At 42.9% G+C, this 23,958-nt stretch overlaps 1 protein-coding gene across 3 annotated transcripts; it reads right to left on the reverse strand.

Annotated features, from left to right (window-relative positions):
* Positions 1-13,228: 13,228 nt before the first annotated feature.
* Positions 13,229-23,584, reverse strand: LOC112234662 (interferon regulatory factor 2). 3 transcript variants are annotated; one of them, XM_024402910.2, is made up of 9 exons: positions 23,368-23,584; positions 22,312-22,404; positions 19,644-19,743; positions 19,316-19,492; positions 18,677-18,711; positions 18,206-18,326; positions 16,816-16,980; positions 15,861-15,904; positions 13,229-14,194 (listed from the first exon to the last, which is right to left on the reverse strand). In XM_024402910.2, the coding sequence occupies exons 2-9, from the start codon at positions 22,396-22,398 to the stop codon at positions 13,889-13,891; spliced, it is 1,035 nt and encodes a 344-aa protein (XP_024258678.1). In that variant the 5' UTR covers positions 22,399-22,404; positions 23,368-23,584; the 3' UTR covers positions 13,229-13,888. The 3 variants fall into 3 exon arrangements, with proteins under 3 accessions (XP_024258678.1, XP_024258669.1, XP_024258687.1); XM_024402901.2 differs by having other exon boundaries at positions 16,816-16,989; positions 23,368-23,583; XM_024402919.2 differs by having other exon boundaries at positions 14,054-14,995; positions 16,816-16,989; positions 23,368-23,583.
* Between the last annotated feature and the right edge of the window lie 374 nt (positions 23,585-23,958).

A 23,958-nucleotide genomic window follows, 5' to 3' on the forward strand; every position in this document is an offset into this window, starting at 1 on the left:
GTCAACTTCTGACCCACTGAATTGTGATACAGTGAATTATAAGTGAAATAATCTATCTGTCAACAATTGTTGGAAAAATTACTTGTGTCATGCACAAAGTAGATGTCCTAACCGACTTGTTAAAACTATAGTTTGTTAACCAGAAACAGAAATCCACATTCTATCCTGGATTTCCTTTATTAAAACAGTTTGTCTGGCCTGCCTGCAGATGTCACTGCCTGTCCTAGTTGGCTTTTTCACAGTTAATTTTAATGGAGGAGCAAAAAATGTTATTAAGGGAAGGGGTGACTCATACATGCTTACACAAGGAGCCCCAAACAGCAAAACTTGTACAGGCGGAGGCTGGGGGTGGCAGGCAGAAGACCAGGGTTACGTCCCAAATGGCACTCTTTGCACTATACGGTGCACTACTTTTGACCAGAAGTAGTGCGCTATGTAGAGAATAGGGTGCCATTTGGGACGTAACAACAAGGGATTTCATCAGTCTGACAGATAGTTGGATGACTACAGCACCACAGCATTGCTGGGGGATTTGGGGCTGACCTATGGGCTGGTACAGGAACCACTCCATTGACTCTCTTCATGTCTCTGATCAGTGTTCAGTACAAACACGTCCATAGAGAGGAAGTGTAAAGAGGCGTGATCTGCCTGAGCGAGTATCATATTTTGTCCTCTCTCCCTGCTCCTCTCTTCTCCTGCAACTGTCCCCCAGCTGCATATTTTCCTCCAAGTCACTTGTATCTTTTGTTAGTTTGTTAAGTTTCAACCAAAACTATGGACTATATGTCACGCCCTGGTCAAAGTATTTTGTGTTTATCTTTATGTATTTGGTCAGGCCAGGGTGTGGCATGGGGTTTTTGTAATTGTGGTGTGTTTGTCTTGGGGTTTTGGTGGTGGTATTGGGATTGTAGCTTAGTGGGTTGTCTAGCAAGGTCTATGGCTGTCTGGAGTGGTTCTCAATCAGAGGCAGGTGCTTATCGTTGTCTCTGATTGGGAACCATATTTAGGCAGCCATATTCTTTGAGTTTGTCGTGGGTGATTGTCCTTAGTGTCCTATGTGTACTCTCTGTTAGTTTGCACCAGATAGGCTGTTTCGGTTTCGTTTATTGTTTTGTGTAGTGTTCGTGTTTTCTTTGTTGTATTAAACATGGATCGCAATCGACACGCTGCAGTTTGGTCCGACTCTCCTTCATCACCACTAGAAAACCGTTACAGAATCACCCACCACCAACGGACCAAGCGGCGTGTCAACAGGCAGGAGCAGCCGAAAAGGAGATGCTCAACAAGGATCTCTGGTCATGGGAGGAGATCTTCGACGGGAGAGGACCCTGGGCTAAACCAGGGAGTGTAGCCGCCCAAAGGAGCAACAGGAGAAGAGGCAACAGAGGCAGCAGCAGCAGGAGCAGCAGCAGCTACAGTGGGAGAGGTTGCACCACCTGGAGATATGGACATGGGAGGAGGAATTGGACGGTAAAGGACCCTGGAATGAGCCTGGAGATTATTGTCGCCCCAAAGCCGAGCTGGAGGCAGCAAAAGCAGAGAGGCGGCATTATGAGGAGCTAGCACGGCAGAGCGGATGGAAGCCCGAGAGTCAGCCCCAAAAATTTCTTGGGGGGCTCACAGGGAGTATGGCTATGCCAGTTAGGAGACCTGCGCAAACTCCCTGTGCTTACCGGGGGCTGGAGAGACCGGGCAGGCACCGTGTTATGCTGTGGAGCGCACGGTGTCTCCAGTGCGGGTGCACAGCCCGGTTCGGTATATTCCAGCTCCTCCTATCGGCCGGGCTAGAGTGGGCATCGAGCCAGGTAAGGTTGGGCAGGCTCGGTGCTCGAGCTCCAGTGCGCCTGCACGGTCCGGTATATCCAGTACCACCTCCACACCCCAGCCCTCCGGTAGCAGCTCCCCGCACCAGGCTTCCTGTGCGTGTCCTCGATCCAGTTCCAGCACCACGCACCAGGCCTTCAGTGTGCCTCGCCTGTTCAGCGCAGCCAGCGCTTTTCTCCTCTCCTGCGCTGCTGGAGTCTCCCGCCTGTTTAGCGCAGCCAGAGCCTTTCTCATCTCCAGCGCTGCCGGAGTCTCCCGCCTATCTAGCGCTGTTAGAGCTTTCCTCATCTCCAGCGCTGCCGGAGTCTCCCGCCTGTTTAGCGCAGCCAGAGCCTTCCTCCGACACAGCGCTGCAGGAGTCTCCCGCCTGTTCAGCGCAGCCAGAGCTGCCAGTCTGCATGAAGCAGCCAGAGCTGTCAGTCTGCATGGAGCAGTCAGAGCTGTCAGTCTGCATGGAGCAGCCAGAGCTGTCAGTCTACATGAAGCAGCCCGAGCTGCCAGTCTGCATGAAGCAGCCAGTCTACATGGAGCAGCCAGAGCTGTCAGTCTGCATGGAGCAGCCAGAGCTGTCAGTCTGCATGGAGCAGCCAGAGCTGCCAGTCTGCATGGAGCAGCCAGAGCTGTCAGTCTGCATGGAGCAGCCAGAGCTGTCAGTCTACATGAAGCAGCCCGAGCTGCCAGTCTGCATGAAGCAGCCAGTCTACATGGAGCAGCCAGAGCTGCCAGTCTGCATGAAGCAGCCAGAGCTGTCAGTCTGCATGGAGCAGTCAGAGCTGTCAGTCTGCATGGAGCAGCCAGAGCTGTCAGTCTACATGAAGCAGCCCGAGCTGCCAGTCTGCATGAAGCAGCCAGTCTACATGGAGCAGCCAGAGCTGTCAGTCTGCATGAAGCAGCCAGAGCTGTCAGTCTGCATAGAGCAGCCAGTCTGCATGGAGCTGCCAGTCTGCATGGAGCTGCCAGTCTGCATGGAGCTGCCAGTCTGCATGGAGCTGCCAGTCTGCACGGAGCTGTCAGTCTGTAAGGAGCTGCCAGTCTGCAAGGAGCTGCCAGTCAGCACGGAGCCGCCAGAGCGGTCAGTCTGTAAGAAGCCGCCAGAGCTGTCAGCCTATATGGAGCAGCTAGTGCCGCCAGTCTGCCCAGCGCCGCCAGTGCCCCCAGTCTGCCCAGCGTCGCCAGTCTGCCCAGCGCCGTCAGTCTGCCCAGCATCGCCAGTCTGCCCAGCACCGCCAGTCTGCCCAGCACCGCCAGTCTGCCCAGCGTCGTCAGTCTGCCCAGCATCGCCAGTCTGCCCAGCGCCGTCAGTCTGCCCAGCACCGCCAGTCTGCCCAGCGTTGTCAGTCTGCCCAGCGTCGTCAGTCTGCCCAGCGTCGTCAGTCTGCCCAGCGTCGTCAGTCTGCCCAGCACCGCCAGTCTGCCCAGCGCCGCCAGTCTGCCCAGCGCCGCCAGTCTGCCCAGCGCCGCCAGTCTGCCCAGCGCCGCCAGTCTGCCCAGCGCCGCCAGATCTGCCAGTCAGCCAGACTCTTCCAGATCTGCCAGACTCTTCCAGATCTGCCAGTCAGCCAGACTCTTCCAGATCTGCCAGTCAGCCAGACTCTTCCAGATCTGCCAGTCAACCAGACTCTTCCAGATCTGCCAGTCAACCAGACTCTTCCAGATCTGCCAGTCAACCAGACTCTTCCAGATCTGCCAGTCAACCAGACTCTTCCAGATCTGCCAGTCAACCAGACTCTTCCAGATCTGCCAGTCAACCAGACTCTTCCAGATCTGCCAGTCAACCAGACTCTTCCAGATCTGCCAGTCAGCCAGGATCTGCCAGTCAGCCAGGATCTGCCAGTCAGCCAGGATCTGCTGAAACCACCAGCCAGCCAGGAGCTGGTAGATCTATCTACCTGCCTGAGCTTCCTCTCACTCCTGAGCTTCCTCTCACTCCTGAGCTTCCTCTCACTCCTGAGCTTCCTCTCACTCCTGAGCTTCCTCTCACTCCTGAGCTTCCTCTCACTCCTGAGCTTCCTCTCACTCCTGTGCTTTCTCTCACTCCTGAGCTTTCTCTCACTCCCGAGCTTCCCCTCAGTCCCGAGCTGCCTCGGTCCCGAGCTGTCCTTCAGTCCCGATCTGCTCCTCAGTCCAGTGGGGTTCTGGGTGAGGACTACTAGGCCATGGTCGGCGGCGAGGGTGGACTATCCAGGGACGAAGGGAGAGGGGACTAAGACATTAAAGGAGTGGGGTCCACGTCCCCGCGCCGGAGCCGCCACCATGGACAGACGCCCACCCGGACCCTCCCTATTGTTTTGAGGTGCGTTCGGGAGTCCGCACCTTAGGGGGTTCTGTCACGCCCTGGTCAAAGTATTTTGTGTTTATCTTTATGTATTTGGTCAGGCCAGGGTGTGGCATGGGGTTTTTGTAATTGTGGTGTGTTTGTCTTGGGGTTTTGGTGGTGGTATTGGGATTGTAGCTTAGTGGGTTGTCTAGCAAGGTCTATGGCTGTCTGGAGTGGTTCTCAATCAGAGGCAGGTGCTTATCGTTGTCTCTGATTGGGAACCATATTTAGGCAGCCATATTCTTTGAGTTTGTCGTGGGTGATTGTCCTTAGTGTCCTATGTGTACTCTCTGTTAGTTTGCACCAGATAGGCTGTTTCGGTTTCGTTTATTGTTTTGTGTAGTGTTCGTGTTTTCTTTGTTGTATTAAACATGGATCGCAATCGACACGCTGCAGTTTGGTCCGACTCTCCTTCATCACCACTAGAAAACCGTTACACTATATTGGAAAATAGCGAGTCACACACATCCCTCTCTCCAACTAATCAGCTTCCATTGACAAAGCCCAGTAGGAATACAATGTCCCATTGCTCAAGCATTCAAATCTATCCTCAAATTGAACTACTATGCAAGATCAAATAAAAATGATAAAATATGAGCAAATACCCCACAAAAAAACAACATACAAACAACAACATTGAAATCTACAAACATATCTGACTAATGTAATAGCTACTGTTAATTGGACAGTGCAATTAGATTAACAAGAATTTAAGCTTTCTGCCCCTATAAGACATGTCAATGTCCTGGAATGTTTCTGTTACTTACAACTGTCATGCTAATCACATTAGCGCACGTTAGCTCAACCGTTCCGGTATAGGGACACCGATCCGTAGAGGTTAGTCAGTCTTTCAGCCATTTCAAGGTCTCTCCCTTCAGGGTGTCTTCTCCAATCCTTTCTGAGAAAGAGGTGAGGAGAGAAGATGCAAGGAATCGAGGAAAGAAGCCCATATTTCTTCCACCAGCGAGTGAAAGTCAGCTACTGCCTTCACAAGCTGTTCCTGAGTTATTCTGGGACTGCATCTGCCGACTCCACACAGTTCATGCTGATGGTTCAGCAGCATTATATTGTCTTTTTTTACCACAAATCACTCACCTTCTTTAAGGGCCTTGTCAACATTGTGTGATACCACCAATCTTCTCGTCTGTGCAGACTACAAAAGGGGCACTGTGAATCGTCCCTGCAAACATAAGATCAATTTAAAAATGGTTGTGTTAAGTACATAGAATGTTCCAGTCGAAGGTCAATGATGCTCCATCTCAGCCATTGCATGCATACTAACATGATCATTGACAAAGGAACCAAGGATACATTCGAGCAACTTCAAATAGATATTCATAAATAACTAAATAGTTAACTGAATGGGCAGTGATGAGATGTCCAAACCAGTCTCGGACAGGGAAAAGACAGAGGCTGTATTGAGCAACAAGGTTTCAAAACGTATAGCCTATCTAACACCCACCGTATTATGCAGAAGACCAAACCAAGACAAAATACTGCCTATGCTTCAAAAGTCTGTCTGACTGTTGAAGCTATAGGCTACAACACAACATTATCATGTGTCATCATGCAGGACTGAAGAGCACAATGAATGCCTAGCTGTCTACTGTCTTCATTATAAATGTATCTGACAAACAACTCAGTTACTCAGTGATCATAACAAGGATGATATGGAGGAAAATTGGCTTATGACATGACACATGAATAAAAACTATTCAGGATACGTACCATTAATTTGTTAAACAAGTCCAACAGGTAAGTAGACCGTCTCTTTGAAGTTTCAAATCTGCAGATTTTAGGAGGACCCTTCTTCACGAGGAGACCAAAGCTTCCCAACAAGAAACACAGCAAGGCGAAGGATATATAAATACAAATCTTCTAAAAAATGACGTTACGGTGAGGCCCCCATATCCAAACTGAAAAAGTAATGCTGCGGCGATTCCCATGCAGATTGCGGTTAAGAAACGAAAAGATGAACCGACGGAGAGAGCGCTAGACATGGGGGCATCGGTGCTGCTGCTGCCGGCAAAAAGCATGTTCCTGTCAATGACATCTCCTCAACACCGACAAGAGGACAGGCTTTGTGTTCCTCGCAGTTGGATCTTCATTCATAAGCATAGACACTTAGGGACAGAAGGCACCCCGATATTGACGTGGGATATTGGACCAGGCTTAGAGAAAATACTTAAGCCTTCTAACGTTAGGTCCATTTGAAAGTCTACGCTTTGACGTCATTCTACGGACCTAACTAGTCTGTTCTGTTGCTCATGCCATCAGATTTGCATTGTAAATCAAGCAAGGTCTTGGTGCCTCATGTAAAAAAAATAAATCTCTAAACTACCTAGTCTGTTGCTGCTAGACTACTAACTAGTTAGGTTATGAAACTCGCTACCAAATGCAATGTATTAAGGTTACAAAGATTCTTGCTAACACACTCACCAGACATTAGTTAGCTATTACTATTGCTGCCTGAAACATACATTTATCGCTATATTTAAGCATTAATATATTGTAATAAAACAGGCAGGGAGCAGGTCTCGAACTCCCGTTTTATTTTTGGTGTGCAACTGCATTAAAAAGATCGTGTTTTGACCACGTGCTTTAAGACCCAAACGGCGTTCCATACTTGTACTAACGATTACACCCCAGGGTAAATTGTCAGAGAGGGGGGGTCACTGTCGAACAATCAGCCAGAAGTGTCCTTTCAACGTTCTACAAGGTTACAAAGGGAAAGAAGCCTCGAACGAACCATCCTCATGTTGTGTAGTGAAACAGAATGTAAACTCACGAGATCAGGGTGAGGCCAAAGGGAAAAGGGATAATCGTTCAACTATTATAAGGGGATTCTACACTTTTGTCTTTTAATTATTATACAGGCTGATTAAGTAAAGTACATTGCATTTCAAGGATGTGGCACTCTTTTTTTTATATCTGCGTCATGAAAAAAATACACATATTTCTATAATTAATACTGTAATGACCTGGCTAGATCATAAATTAACAAATGTCCAGACAGAGGGTGAGTTTATGAATTCCTGGTTTATTAACCCAACTCACCACAGACTACTGTTTAGCTGTAGCACATACCAAATAACTCCAAAACCTATTATAACAAAAAAAGGTTGCTGGATCAAATCCCCGAGCAGACAGCTATCTATGCGGGTCGCTACAATACTTTCAACAATTTATTTATGAATGAAGAATTTAAAAAAAAATAGTTTTGAGAAGTGCTCTACTGCCACCATGTGTTCATCTTCTAGGCAACAATTTCTACAGAAAAAGGCTGATCATACAGTATCATAATAATCATTAGGGGGGGCAGGTAGCCTAGCAGTTAAGAGCGTTGGTCCAGTAACGAAATGTTGCTGGTTCGAATTGCTGAGCAGGCAAGGTGGAAAAATCTGCCGTTCTGCCATTGAGCAAGACAGTTAATCCCCAACAACAACTGCTCCCTGGGTCCAGATGACATGGATCTCGATTAAGGCAGGCCTCCCACCTCTTTGATCTGACAGTTTGGGTTAAATGCGGAAGACACATTTGGGTTGAATTTATTCAGTTGTGCAATTGGCTAGGTATTTCCCAATATCCAGGCTCACGTCGTCCAATTGAATAAAGAGAGCTTTCATGATGCATGGAAAAAATTTAACTTGAACTTGGCACTGACCTAAAGAGAAGAAAATCTGAGCTTTTATGTTGTTTTTACCTTCTTCACATAACATCTACATTCCTGCCCAGTACCCTGCTCTGAACCTCAGACACTGTCACTAGCCGTCTACCACCCGGTATAGTCATTGAACACTGGTCACTTAATATTTACATACTGTTTAACCCACTTTATATGTACACTGAGTGTACAAAACAATAGGAACACCTGCTCTTTCCATGACATAGACTGACCATGTGAATCCAAGTGAAATCTATGATCCGTTATTGATGTTAAATCCAATTCAACCGGTGTAGATGAAGGGGAGGATACAGGTTAAAGATGGATTTTTAAGCCTTCAGACAATTGAGACATGTATTGTGTATGTGTAACAGTTTTGCTTCCGTCCCTCTACTGTGCCATTCAGAAAGTGAATTGGCAAGACAAAATATTTAAGTGACATTTAATGGGGTATGGTAGTAGGTGCCCGGTGCATCAGTTTGAGTGTGTCTGCAACGCTGCTGGTGTTTTCTTGCTCAACAGTTTCCTGTGTGTAGAGTGGTCAAGAATGGTCCACCATCCAAAGAACATCCAGCCAACATGGGCCAGCATCCCTGTGGAATGCTTTCGACACCTTCTAGAGTCCATGCCCCAATGAATTGAGGCTTTTCTGAGGGCAAAATGGGGTGCAGCTCAATATTAGGAAGGTGTTCCTAATGGTTTGTACACTCAGTGTATATATATTTATATTTTGGACTCTGACATTGCTCATTCTGATATTTCTTAATTTCCTTCTTTTAACTTTTGGGAATATATGTTTATTGTTTTGGATTGCTAGGTATTACTGCACTGTTGGAGCGACAAACACAAGCATTTCACTGCACATGCGATAACATCTTTAAATCTGTGTATGCGATCAATAAACTTTGATTTGACCTTAATTGCTTTATTGTGAGTTTAAACATCTAACTACTGAATTACAGTACTTTCAATTAAATTCTAGTTATTACTACAGCCACTAGCTGGTGCAATGTATTCAGACCTGCATGAGAACTACAGTAATGTCACGAACTTGATCATTTACATTTGCACAATGACTATTCAACCAAACCAGGACTTGAATGAGTCTAAACTAAATTAAAATATGTGGTAAATGAAAATATAATGTATTGCAGCATGTAACATATGGAGATCTCTGACAGGCTAGTCCTCTAACTCATGTGCAATAACTTCAATGACTTTTCATATTGCTTGGCATTTACAAGCTGTTATAATGTGCTCTGGACTATTCTGAGGGAGAGGTTGATACTTTGTTTACTCTGGGATTGACTAATGGCCTATCTGGTGTATAGGTGTCACAGCAACCCAGGCACCAATTGGCTGTGTTCAGGCGCAAACAGGAAGTTGAGCTGCTAAGAACAGCAACCAAAACCAAACGGCAGCTAGAGCATGAGCCAAAGCAGGCCCATGTGGGATTACTGTGTGCTGCAGAGGGCTGGAGCTCAACAACTGCCCTCCTTTGTTTTTCAATAGAATCTGAAAGGAGGATTGTTATGAGGAAACTAGGGAAAAAATACTAAGAATGTTTTATTTCACAATCACCAGTATTTGTGCAAGGATAATAATGCTTCGCAGAGCCATTGGGCAATAACTTGAATATCACTGCATTCATTCCTGTTGAAACAAGTAATACTATGAGTGTCAAAACACTCACCGTTGGGACTATTTTCTGAGTAAAGATCTGACTTCAAGAGTTGAGTGAGGACAGTAGGAGCAGAACAACAATGAAACAAATCTCTTCTGAATCCCAACAGCTGAATCAAACAACAGCGTAAATGTTTCACACATTTGGTCTTAAATTATAGGACACTGCTGACCTCTGTTAATCTGTGTCACTGTATTGAAACTTGAAAAACAGTCTGTGGTGTAATATTGGAAATATTACAACATTGTAGTACAACAGGATTACAAAACAATATTTTTTATTAAGATTTGCATGTTTATCCACAGGATTAAGAGTTGCCCCTGAATGTGCAGTGACACACTCAAACGTGTGTAAATGTATAGCAACTAATTTAAAACACACAATTACATACAGTACCAGTCAAAAGATTGGGCACACCTACTCATTCCAGGGTTTTTCTTTATTTTTACTATATTCTACATTGTAGAATAATAGTGAAGACATCAAAACTATGAAATAACACATATGGACTCATGTAGTAACCAAAAAAGTGTTAAACAAATCAAAATATATTTTAGAATTTGAGATTCTTCAAAGTACCCACTAGTTGCCTTGATGACAGCTTTGCATACTCTTGGCATTCACTCAACCAACTTCATGAGGTAGTCACCTGGAATGCATTTCAATTAACAGGTGTGCATTGCGTTTGAGCTAATCAGTTGTGTTGTGACAAGGTAGGGCTGGTATACAGAAGATAGCCCTATTTGGTAAAAGACCAAGTCCATATTATGGCAAAAACAGCTCAAATAAGCAAAGAGAAATGACAATCCATCTTTACTTTAAGACATGAATGTCAGTCAATCTGGAAAATTTCAAGAATTTTGAATGTTTCTTCAAGTGGTCACAAAAACCATCAAGTGCTATGTAAAAACTGGCTCTCATGAGGACCGCCACAAGAAAGGAAGACCCAGAGAGTTACCTCTGCTGCAGAGGATAAGTTCATTAGAGTTACCAGACTAAAGAATTGCAGCCAAAATAAATGCTTCACAGAGTTCAAGTCACAGACACATCTCAACATCAACTGTTCAGAGGAGACTGCGTGAAACAGGCCTTCATGGTCAAATTGCTGCAAAGAAACCACTACTAAAGGACACCAATAATAAGAAGAGACTTGCTTTGGCCAAGAAACATTAGCAATGGACATTAAGACCAAGGATATCTGTCCTTTGGTCTGATGAGTCCAAATTTGAGATTTTTGGTTCCAACCGCCATGTCTTTGTGAGACACATAGTAGGTGATGCGGAGAGTAGATGGTCTCTGCATGTGTAGTTCCCACCGTGAAGCATGGAGGAGGAGGTGTGATGGTGTGAGGGTGCTTTGCTGGTGCCGCTGTCTATGATTTATTTAGAATTCAAGGCACACTTATCCAGCATGGCTACCACAGCATTCTGCAGTGATACTCAATCCCATTTTATTTGCACTTAGTGGGACTATCATTTGTTTTTCAACAGGACAATAACCTAACACACCTCCATGCTGTGTAAGGGCTATTTGACCAAGAAGGAGAGTGATGGAGTGCTGCATCAGATGACCTGGCCTCCACAATCACCCGACCTCAACCCAATTGAGATGGTTTGGGATGAGTTGGACCGCTGAGTGAAGGAAAAGCAGCCAAAAAGTGCTCAGCATATGCTGGAAAAGCATTCCAGATTAAGGTGGTTGAGAGAATGCCAAGAGTGTGCAAAGCTGTCATCAAGGCAAAGGGTGGCTACTTTGTAGAATCTCAAATATAAAATATATTTTGATTTGTTTCACACCTTTTTTGGTTACTACATGATTCCATACGTGTTATTTCATAGTTTTGATGTCTTCACTATTATTCTACAATGTAGAAAATAGTAAAAATAAAGAAAAACCCTTGAATGAGTAGGTGTGTCCAAACTTTTGACTGGTAATGTATATATACACACACACATACAGTAAGCTACAAGCATGTACAATTTCACATACAGTAGATGTCACAAATGCAGACAGAAAATGTTGATGGAATATATATATATTTTTCCTCATGTGTCATGTAAATAACAATAAAAAAAAGTAATCTAACAAATATTCAGAAATCTTTAATTTTGGGGGAAAAATATACAAATTGTATAATTGTCCACCCTAGATTAAAATGTACCTATATAATATATATACCTATATAATATATATATATATATATATATATATATATATATATACACACACACAGTGGGGCAAAAAAGTATTTAGTCAGCCACCAATCGTGCAAGTTCTCCCACTTAAAAAGATGACAGAGGCCTGTAATTTTCATCATAGGTACACATCAACTATAACAGACAAAATGAGATTTTTTTTCTCCAGAAAATCACATTGTAGGATTTTTAATGAATTTATTTGCAAATTATGGTGGAAAATAAGTATTTGGTCAATAACAAAAGTTTATCTCAATACTTTGTTATATACCCTTTGTTGGCAATGACAGAGGTCAAACGTTTTCTGTAAGTTTTCACACACTGTTGCTGGTATTTTGGTCCATTCCTCCATGCAGATCTCCTCTAGAGCAGTGATGTTTTGGGGCTGTTGCTGGGCAACACGGACTTTCAACTCCCTCCAAAGATTTTCTATGGGGTTGAGATCTGGAGACTGGCTAGGCCACTCCAGGACCTTGAAATGCTTCTTACAAAGCCACTCCTTCGTTGCCCGGGCGGTGTGTTTGGGATCATTGTCATGCTGAAAGACCCCGCCACGTTTCATATTCAATGCCCTTGCTGATTGAAGGAGGTTTTCTCTCAAAATCTCACGATACATGGCCCCATTCATTCTTTCCTTTACACGGGTCAGTCGTCCTGGTCCCTTTGCAAAAAAAACAGTCCCAAAGCATGATGTTTCCACCCCCATACTTCACAGTAGGTATGGTGTTCTTTGGATGCAACTCAGCATTCTTTGTCCTCCAAACACGACGAGTTTAGTTTTTACCAAAAAGTTATATTTTGGTTTCATCTGACCATATGACATTCTCCCAATCTTCTTCTGGATCATCCAAATGCTCTCTAGCAAACTTCAGACGGGCCTGGACATGTACTGGCATAAGCAGGGGGACACGTCTGGCACTGCAGGATTTGAGTCCATGGCGGCGTAGTGTGTTACTGATGGTAGGCTTTGATACTTTGGTCCCAGCTCTCTGCAGGTCATTCACTAGGTCCCCCCATGTGGTTCTGGGATTTTTGCTCACCGTTCTTGTGATCATTTTGACCCCATGGGGTGAGATCTTGCATGGAGCCCCAGATCAAAGGAGATTATCAGTGGTCTTGTATGTCTTCCATTTCCTAATAATTGCTCCCACAGTTGATTTCTTCAAACCAAGCTGCTTACCTATTGCAAATTCAGTCTTCCCTTGTTTCTGGTGTCCTTTGACAGATCTTTGGTCTTGGCCATAGTGGAGTTTGGAGTGTGACTGTTTGAGGTTGTGGACAGGTGTCTTTTATACTGATAACAAGTTCAAACAGGTGCCATTAATACAGGTAACGAGTGGAGGACAGAGGAGCCTCTTAAAGAAGAAGTTACAGGTCTGTGAGAGCCAGAAATCTTGCTTGTTTGTAGGTGACCAAATACTTATTTTCCACCATAATTTGCAAATAAATTCATTAAAAATCCTACAATGTGATTTTCTGGATTTTTTTTCTCATTTTGTCTGTCATAGTTGAAGTGTACCTATGATGAGAATTACAGGCCTCTCTCATCTTTTTAAGTGGGAGAACTTGCACAATTGGTGGCTGACTAAATACTTTTTTGCCCCACTGTATATATATATGCTTAAAAGAGAGTGCCTTAAAAGGCATCTAGATAAATTACCAAGTGCATTTAGTCACTTCATCCTTTTATCCTATGGGTGGCATCTCCTTGAAGGCCAAAGACAAGGTTGCAAAGTGAGCCATAGACAAGGCCTCTACTATGGCTTCAGCTTTGCTGTTAGTGTACACACATACACAGCTCAGAGTGGCCAGACACATCCCCGTCAGTGCTTTCCATAAGGTGCAGAAGCGGTTTGCCATTACGCAGACAAATTAGTATGTACATTATTAACAGTGGGCAAAGTGGGATGAGATGCCCTACAAATATTTTCACAGTTCGTAGATGAATTCTCTCCCATCGCATCTAAAAGGCCCTGAGATCTTGGGAGGTTCAGTTTGGGCATCGATCCATATTCTACAGCTCACAGAGCCCCATACCCCTATACTGTACTGTATGTCCCAGTCATTCCTATGAGTAGGCACTCTGGTCGAACAAGGCCAGCAGGCACTCTGGTCTAACAAGAAGGCCAGCTGTGATCAAGGCTTTTCCACGCCAAGCCTGCCACTGACTGGCCCATATCTTGAGTCACTGCACTGCCAGGTCTTCAGCAGGTCTTCACAGAGGACTTAGAGATGTCTGAGGTCTTCATGATAACGCTGGCTCGGGTCTCTGCAGCAGAGGCCTGGCTGGAGGAAGCCTGCTCTGAAGGAGGGTGTAGGACTGCTGGCATGTCCCTTTTCCAGGGGCTGTTGTTGTAGCTGATGAGGGGCATGGGGTCCCTGGTGCTGGTCACTTTGAAGTTGGTTACCTTTCCAGTAGTGACAAAGGTGGCCATGCTGGGTAGTGAGCACGATGGTACTCTCAGCACAGAGGAAGCTAAACTTGATCCCCACAGCCCACCATGAAGATGCTGCAAGTCACAGTGAAGGTGGGTTTAATTCAGCCATAACCATTCAAACACTTATTTCAGGATAGATCTGAATATAGATTTGGCCACAAGCATATTTCTTAACATGTATAGTAGTCTGTTTGTAGAATTTTCATAAATCATTGACAGCATTAGTAGAGGGAATTTCATTGACACTAACCACATTTCCATCCACAGTTTTCATGCGTGTAAAGTCATAGCATATAAAAAAAAATCACAACAGCTGTGATGGAAATAGGACGTTTCGATACAATTTTATAAACGCCGACAGATCATTTGTTCATTCAACATGGTGGGATCTTATTGTGTGTTGAACTTTAGATTTTTACTCAGTACATGAAAACTTAAGAGAAAAATTACATTTTGTGTGCACATGTTTTCTTTATGCAGAGTTTTGCATTTTCGCATTAAAATATGTCACCAATTGGATGGAAACCTAGCTATAGCAAGTCTTGCAGAACATGTGGCATATTTACCAATGAAAATATATTACTGCAACTTGAACACATTGGCATGCCCATGTGCATATTGTCATGTTTATAAGCGCTGTATGTCTTAATACTTTCTAACATGCTTGTAAACTGCTCTTCCTGCTGTTGAGCTCTGCATGATTCATCTATACTAAGGAACCTCATCTCCTCCCTCTTCACCCACGGACATACACACACGTGCGTGTGTGCAGCATCAAATTTCCTCTTCAAGCTCAATGTAGCAAGATATTCTACAAGAACCACAATAGCCATCTTGTCCAAATTTTTGAAAGTAGCTGACAGCCAGGGCTTTCTAGGGCAAAGAAAATAGCTTGGCATTATATAGTTTTCTCTGTTTCTCCAATGGGCATGTCATTATGTATTAGAACACGACAAACAATAGAACACTACAACACAAAAGGGAAATAATGGTTGAGAAATAAAGAATGCTATCCTGTTGAATTCTGTAACTGTATGTATGTGCCTTGATTTGTGATTGGGCTTGTTTTGAGCACAATTCAAGACATGAAATGAGGTTTAATCATTAGCCAGGGGACAAAAGTGAATCCGGTATTCACCAGAGAGCTGCCTTCTGTTTTTTGTCTTTCTTTACGTCAGAGCACTTTAGAACAGGAACTGACAATATGGGCTGGGCTAGTGGTAGAAGTAAAAGGGACAGTACCACCATTCTACAGTTACAGTATTCTTACTACTGTAAAGCAGTAGAACTGGCTAATGTAATGAACTCAAAATCGTGGGTTTCAAGTGAAGGTTTGTTTATCTTTTGATAAGGCAGGGTTAATGATTCAGCGGTCTGTACAGTATGTGTCTGTGTACCCAGGCAGGCCCAGCCATGCCGCTCAGCCCTATTAGAATTAGCTAATTCTGCTAGCTAAGTGCACTTCCCTTGGCTAAGAGAACAAGCCAGCTACAATGGCACATAAAACAAAGCTGTCACTTTATGCTGCAAGCACTCCATAAAGGCACACAGGCTCAAAATCAAAGGCTTCTGTGTGTCAGCTCATGATTTTTACTTTCTTTCCAACCGTAGAAAATAATCTAGCTGTCTTGAATGATTATTTGGCTAACATAATGGTTAGGAGGCAATTTTTTGACTGATGGGATTTTCTTCTGATACAGATATGCAATTGGACAATGCAATTGTTCAGTGTCCTTACCTCCTTAGAGTCCTCTTCACTGTGCACACTGTCTGTGTCACTCTCTGTAAAGCAGAACAGAAAGAACAACCATGAAAACCCATAACTCAGGGATTTCCAGACTAACAGGTTGGAGAAGGATGGGCATATGAAAGAATGTCAGAGTTAAAAAAGTGAAATGACAATAGGCTTATCTGCTACCATCAGTGATGAACTCTAGTGAACTTCTGCACATAATCATTGTAGAGATTATATGTTATGCTTCACCAAATACTAAACATGCAGGAATAGTAGAGTAGTTATATGTACAGTATCATACTATATGTAGCACATCAGGCGGATCAATATCAACTGAACCATATACAGTATCATATTAAGCATACACATACAGAAATAACTGTGTAAATATGCATAAATACAAGTTCATATTCATATTCATATAAAGAGTTCAACTCTTTCTGTGTTAATACTTCTCCCAAGCAACACATTAACTTATTCTACAGTGATACCATGAGCAGGTTGAATGACAGTGGTGATGTAGCCATGTGTAGCCATTATGTGATGTAGCCATTATGATAGCAAGCACTGGCCTGGCCTTGGGCTTGCAACAGGGAAGCCTTATGGCCCTTATATACATTAAGCAATACACCACAGTACTATACTATCTAGACTGAATAAAGGTTCAAATGTTTCAATTTGACTTGGCATTTTAAAATGGAGGTGATAGTGGGCCTTACAAGTCGCAGGCATACAATGGTGTTAGAAAATATAGTGGTACCTCCCATCACCAATCAAATGATTCACCTGGAGTGACATTCTAATCATTCACATCTCTTTCATCGCTGCTCTGAACTATAGGAACTATACCATTATTAACACCTATAATGGCTACTGATGTGAGTTCCAAGCAACCCCGTCTGTTGTGTTAGGGCATAGGTTGGGATGGAGTGGGAGGATTTAGGGGGTGTGGACTGACCTCCATACGAGGACACAGGGGAGATCTGGAGTGGGTACGGGTGGCTGGAGCTGACTGACTGCTCCTCATTCTCCGTGGTCACCTCGATGGTCTGACACACATATGGCAGGTCATCGATGATCAGCTGGTCATCCCCAGGGCTGCGACTGCCCGGATGAAGAAATTCTGAGGAAGCTTAAGATAATCCCTGGTTATAAATTTGTCCTCCAGTGGAAAGCCTAAACAATTTACTCACAGCTATATGCATAAGACATTAGTAAGTGTGTAACTACTATACATGTTCATAATAACATTCCTTGTCACTACTCCTGTTGTGCTCTCTTAACTTCTTGGTGACGGGGCAGTATTTTCACGTCAGGATGAAATGCATGCCAAAATTCAACTGCCTGCTACTAATCCCCAGAAGATAAGATATGCATATTATTAGTAGATTTGGATAGAAAACACTCTGAAGTTTCTAAAACTGTTTGAATCATGTCTGTGAATAGAACAGAACTTATTTAGCAGGCGAAACCCCGAGGACAAACCATTCAGATTTTTTTGAGGTCACTCTTTTCAATGGTTTTCATTGGGAATCCAGATTTCTCAGGGACCTTCTTGCAATTCCTACTGCTTCCACTGGATGTCAACAGTCTTTAGAAATTGGTTGAGGTTTTTCCTTTGTGTCATGAAGAAGTAGCCCTGTTCAGAACGAGGGTCACTTGTAGTGCACTGTTAGATATTTTCCTCCTGTATTGAACATAGATCATCCCGTCTTCAATTTTATTGATTATTTATGTAAAAAAATACCTACATTTGTATTACAAAAGTAGTTTGAAATGTTTTGGCAAAGTTTACAGGTAACTTTTGAGAAATTTTGTAGTCACGTTGTGCAAGTTGGAACCGGTGTTTTTCTGGATCAAACGCGCCAAATAAATTGACATATTGGATATATATCGATGGAATTAATCGAACAAAAGGACCATTTGTGATGTTTATGGGACATATTGGAGTGCCAACAAAAGAAGCTCGTCAAAGGTAAGGCATGAATTACATTTTTTATTTCTGGGTTTTGTGTCGCGCCGGCAGGGTTGAAATATACTTTTCTCTCTTTGTTTTCGGAGATGCTATCCTCAGATGATAGCATCGTTTGCTTTCGACAAAAAACCTTTTTGAAATCTGACAGTTGGCTGGATTCACAACAAGTGTAGCTTTCATTTGGTATCTTACATGTGTGATTTCATGAAAGTTAGATTTTTATAGAAATTTATTTGAATTTGGCGCTCTGCATTTTCACTGGCTTTTGGCCAGGTGGGACGCATCCCAGAGAGGTTAATGGTCTACCACACAACATCAATTCAATTGATTAAATGTGTGTAGTGGAAACAGACACTGATGTCAAAGCTCTTACCTGTGCAGTCTGTAATGTACTCCTCTTTCACTTCATCCTTCACCTCTATCCTCACCACTTCATGGTCTTCAACAGACCCATTCATGCTCTCCATGGATGAGGACCTGGGCTCCACCTGTTCCTGGGGTGACAGAGGCAGAGAGGTGTGGGCATCTCTTTCCATCTTCACTGGAGGTCTGTCATGCTTGCTAATATCATTTTACATTTGCCAAGTAAAATTATCAAAAATGATTATCAAAGAATGGTTTGAATGGTCTGAATGGTCTGAATGGTTAGAATGGTCTGAATGGTTTGAATGTTTAGAATGGTCAGAATGGTTTGAATGGTCTGAATGGTTAGAATGGTTTGAATGGTCTGAATGGTTAGAGTGGTCTGAATGGTTAGAATGGTCTGAATGGTTAGAATGGTCTGAATGTGAAATTGAATAGTAATGCACTGAGGTCGTGTGTGTCAACACACACTAGTTATTACCTTGTTTTTCCCCTCTTTTTCCCTCCTTTTCTTTCCTAGAAAACACATCAACATGACATTCCACTGTTAAAAGGTGGAAACAAATAAATATTTTTCAGTGAGTCAATTTCAAGCCTATGCAACCGTCTCAGCGAGAAGAACATGTAGATAAACTGTTGATTGCAAATAAACAGTAATGTAAAAACATCTACAACATTAACAAATGTGCATCTACATAATCAAGTGTTAATAACATATAAAACCGTGCTTACAGCACATATTATACATGAATTAACTTGGCTAGTAGCTACACAGTAAAGCCATAAGTGTTATCCTCTCTGGAAGCTGATCTTTAATTCGGTCTCTGCCATTTCTAATTAAATTTTATGTATTTATTTAACCTATATTTAACTAGGCAAGTCAGTTAAGAACAAATTCTTATTTCCAATGACGGCCTACACCGGGCCAAACCTGGACGATGCTGGGCCAAATGTGTGCCGCCCTATGGGACTCCCAATCACAGCCGGTTGTGATACAGCTGGATTTGAACCAGGGTGTCTGTAATGTCGTGTCTACCAATGAGATGCAGTGTCTTAGACTGCTGCACCACTTGGGAGCCCCAATCTTTGTTCTCTTAGAGCTAGAGAGGCAACCACTTGCCTTTCTTGGTCTGGCGCTCTGACGCAGACAGCATCTTGTATACCCTGAAAGCGTTGGTTCCCTTCTTGATGCTCTTGTCTTTCACCTCCTCAATATCAGGCAGAGAGTTCATTGCACAGCGGAAATTGGCCTTCCATGTTTTCGGGTCTGGTTTGTCGATCCCTAGTTGGTATTTTCCTGAATATAAAAAATGACTTATTATTGGAAGGCTATGCTGCTGCATAAACTTTAGTCATAACACTGATCATAACACATAACAGTGGCATTGGTAATGTAACATACTGTGTATTGTTAGCCAGTTCTTATCATTTCATTTTCATAACTGTACCTGTATGAATGGCCCAGTTCTTGAATAAAGGAGCATCTTTTTCCAAATCCCAGCCATGTCTTGCAGCATGCATCCATGGAATCTGGAAGATCCTCTTCTCCTGCAGGTTCATTACAACAATGATTCAGACATTTATGATTTGGCTAACACAACGCACACACCTTGCGTAATTTGGTCAGCTGCATGATTAATCTCCCCACGCCCAAATAATCAGGGACGAAAACGAAAACATTCCTACGCATTCCACAAGAGATTAAGATGAGTCCATAGACTGCTTACGAGGTACGGAAACAAATATCTGAATACATTCTTTCGCTGAACTATCTTATTATGTTTAAATAGATACTTCCTTTAAATTCCCATTAAAGGTGCTGACAAACAAAGTCATATGTGAAAATAGTCTGTTTTTAAAAGACTGAAGCACTGGAAGCATTTGAAGGTTATAAATATTCAGAACCCTTCACTTTTTCCACATTTTGTTACGTTACAGCCTTATTCTAAAATTGGTGAAATAGTTTTTTTCCTCATCAATTTACACACTGTTTTTTTAAACAGACGTATCACATTTACATAAGTATTCAGACTCTTTACTCACTACTTTGTTGAAACACCTTTGGCAGCATTAACAGCCTTGACTCATCTTGGGTATGACGCTACAAGCTTGAAACACCTGTATTTGGGGAGTTTCTCCCATTCTTCTCTGCAGATCCCCTCAAGCTCTGTCAGGTTGGATGGGGAGCGTCGCTGCACAGCTATTTTCAGGTCTCTCCAGAGATGTTCGATTGGGTTCAAGTCTGGGCTCTGGTGGGCCACTCAAGGATATTCAGAGACTTGTCCCGAAGCCACTTCTGTGTTGTCTTGGCTGTGTGCTTAGGGTCATTGTCCTGTTGGAAGCTAAACCTTCACACTAGTCTGAGGTCCTGAGCGCTCTGGACCAGGTTTTCATCAAGAATCTCTCTGTACTTTGCTCCATTCATTCTTCCCTCAACCCTGACTAGTCTCCCAGTCCCTGCCACTGATAAACATCCACACATCATGATGCTGCCACCACCATGCTTCATCGTAGGGATGGTGCCAGGTTTCATCCAGAAGTGATGCTTGGCATTCATGCCAAAGAGTTCAATCTTGGTTTCATCAGATCAGAGAATCTTGTTTCTCATGGTCTGAGATTTCTTTATATTTCTTTTGGCAAAAAACAAAGCTGGCTGTCATGTGCCCTTTACTGAGGAATATCTTCCGTCTGGCCACTCTACCATAAAGGCATGATTGGTGGAGTACTGCATGTTCTCCCATCTCCACAGATTAACTCTGGAGCTCTGTCAGAGTGAACTTCGGGTTCTTGATCACCTCCCTGACCAAGGACCTTCTCCCCAGAGTGATCAGTTTGGCCGGGCTGCCAGCTCTGGGAAGAGTCTTGGGAAATCTAAATGTCTTCCGTTTAAGAATGATGGAGGCCACTGTATTCTTGGGGACCTTCAATGCTGTAGACATTTTTTTGTACCTTTCCCCAGATCTGTGCCTCGGCACAATCCTGTCTCGGAGCTCTACGGCCAATTCCTTCAAACTCATGGCTTGGTTTTTGCTCTGACATCTGTGGGACCTTATATAGACAGCTGTATGCCTTTCCAAATCATGTCCAACCAATTGAATTTACCACAGGTGGACTCCAATTGTAGAAACATCAAGGATGATCAATGGAAACAGGATGCACCTGAGCTCAATTTCGAGTCTCATAGGGTTTGTCATTATAGGGTATTGTGTGTAGATTGTGGACTGGGGATTTAATCCATTTTGGAATAAGGAAGTAACGTAACAAAATGTGGAAAAAGTGAAGGGGTCTGAATACTTCCCGAATGAACTGTATATGTAACATTTCTACCTGAAAATAATACATGTAACATTTCTACCTCAATCACATATCAGTAGTAATGCAGGAATAAAAATCCACTAAAGAAAAACTGTCCGGTCTGGCTAGCTGTTGTATGTAGGCTACAGCTCGCTATTTTATAATTAGTTTGCGTTTGCGAGGTTGACAACATTAGCAAAACATTCACATTACAACTCTTCCTTAAGTCCTTGTAACAGTTCCTTCACAACAGTTTTTGTAGATAAAATGTTTGACATAGTTCTTTTAACATCCTGTCATGTGTGCTTATTATTTTACCATTGATATGTTCTAGGCTATTTTGAGACCATAAGAAAGATTCGGTAATGCTGGAGTGTCTACCAATGGCATATCCACATTTATGAAGTATTTATAAAATATAAAGTGCCCACACTTTAGATGAAGTGATGCAAAAATACTTAACTAATGATTAGTAAATGGTTTATAAGGACCTACAGTATATTAAATCTAAAGAATGGAGTAATGACTAATACATGATAAATAAATGAATTTACTAATTCATTATAAATGCTTTATTACGTGGAGTTTTTATAAAGTGCTACTCAAAACAGTTGTTAAAGAATATAGTAAGATGCACACAGGCTGTTTAGATGTGTACACGCCTGTTTGTGTTCCTATATGATGGAGGGGTTATGTTGGTGGGTTTGGTAGCAATTGTTGCTTCAGCAAAGCTTGAAAACCAGGTACAGTATAAACTTAGAATATGGTGAACTTCCATACTAAGGCAAACTCAGTATCTCAATAAATATACATTTCACTTACTCTATTAACCCATTTCAGCCCAGGAATTAGGCAAGAGTTGATCTGTTCCTCCAGCCATGGTCGCATTCGCATCCTCTCCACGGGCATGGTGGCCTGCAGACACAGAGCAAGGAGGAAATAAACAGTAAATTGAATGAATGAACCCTTCACTTCACGTCCTGAAGACAGCAACAGATCAGAAAACATCTGAGACCAATTGGCCCATTTGGGGGATGACAATTCCCTGAGATTATCAGCAACATCTGATCTCATACAGAGCAGAACCCAGTACCAAAACACATCTAATACAGAGGGGCCACAACAACACACAATAATACGTTCAGATGTGTTATATCACATGTCGAACTGTACTCTGTTGATGTGTAATAAGGTGTTAATGAATCTTGAAAATAGGTTAACGGTGCACATAAGGCTTGTGATGACCATGACCTCTAGTTAGTGCTGCAAGTAGAGTAATCACGTTTGTGATCAAGGTCCACTCCAACAAAACGCAAGAAACTCCTAAACCAATCAACTGTAACAGGTTATGAGAATGTTACTTTAATATATTTGCATATTGGGTTTATCATACATATTATATTAAGAACATTAAGCCAATAAAATAACGAACTTGTAGTTATAATTTAGTCAACCCTGCATTTGTAGCCTAGTAGTCATGTAATTTACCAGAACCAAGCTTGTTCCAATTCCATTATGCTTCCAATTTCTTTCTGAGCCTGATAATAACATACACAATGTAAAAGACAACTACCGATAAATGGTTACTTCAATGGTTTATCGACATTCTGGTGCGCTATGCGCCACAGTTGGCAACAAATATACATTGCATCCGTCTCGCAAAGTCATGCTGTGGCCAAAACTGACAGCTGTTCAAGTTCACCAGAAAGCTGGCTGACATGTCAACCCAAAAGTGAAAATAAACTTCATTCCATATCGGATTGTCGGTTGCCCATGATCGGATCAAGGTTTTATTGCTTTCGATTAGGGTTTACATGGTCGCTTCATGATTCTATGGATACATAACTCTTCAGCAAAAACAACATGCGGAAACGTTACCTGCGATAAAGTGTTCTATTCAACTTGAGGTATCGACAGTCCTCTTGCCAGTCGCAAAGTTATCCCCGTGTAGTGTGTGATTTTGCGTACCAAAAGGAAAACTATTAGCCTATTTCAGTGTCCAGATCGAAAGCAAAACAAGTAAAGGAAGTGCATTGCGTGGAAATCCCCCTCCCGATATATTCGTTTCACGTCCCCTGGACATAGATGGCGTTGTACGTAAGGGGTTCACGGAAGTCGTGCTCATTGGTCTACGGCTACGCCTCTGCAATCGACAGCTCAATTTCATTTTCACTTCCTCAAACCTCATCTGGTTGTATTCCAGCTTGCTAGGCTAGTGACCAATCCTCAAACAGGGCTTTAGTTTTTGAGATACCCGAGGTATAAACAAAGCACAACCATATTTTAACATATCTCTAAGTTCTCCTATATACGAAATAGATGGTTGTATGTCTAAAAATATTTACCAGGTTTTCCTTTTGGTAGCTGTTCAATAGACAACTTTCCAAGTCATCTGTGATCTAAATCAGTGCTGTATGGTCCTGCCTGACAAAAAAATAAATGCAGTAACATGTTTTTTGATGAGTGGCT

The sequence above is a fragment of the Oncorhynchus tshawytscha genome, linkage group LG03 (assembly GCF_018296145.1).
Source record: "Oncorhynchus tshawytscha isolate Ot180627B linkage group LG03, Otsh_v2.0, whole genome shotgun sequence".
Lineage (NCBI taxonomy): Eukaryota > Metazoa > Chordata > Actinopteri > Salmoniformes > Salmonidae > Oncorhynchus > Oncorhynchus tshawytscha.

Bases quoted from the DNA above. Each gene is read 5' to 3' on its own strand.
- LOC112234662 (XM_024402901.2), bottom strand. From the start codon at position 22,398: ATGCCCGTGGAGAGGATGCGAATGCGACCATGGCTGGAGGAACAGATC. The intron at 18,327-18,676 runs GTAATAACTAGT...CTGTCACCCCAG, and splicing joins AAAAAGAGGGGAAAAACAAG to GAACAGGTGGAGCCCAGGTC. The intron at 16,990-18,205 runs GTAAGAGCTTTG...GATTATCTTAAG, and splicing joins GTACATTACAGACTGCACAG to CTTCCTCAGAATTTCTTCAT.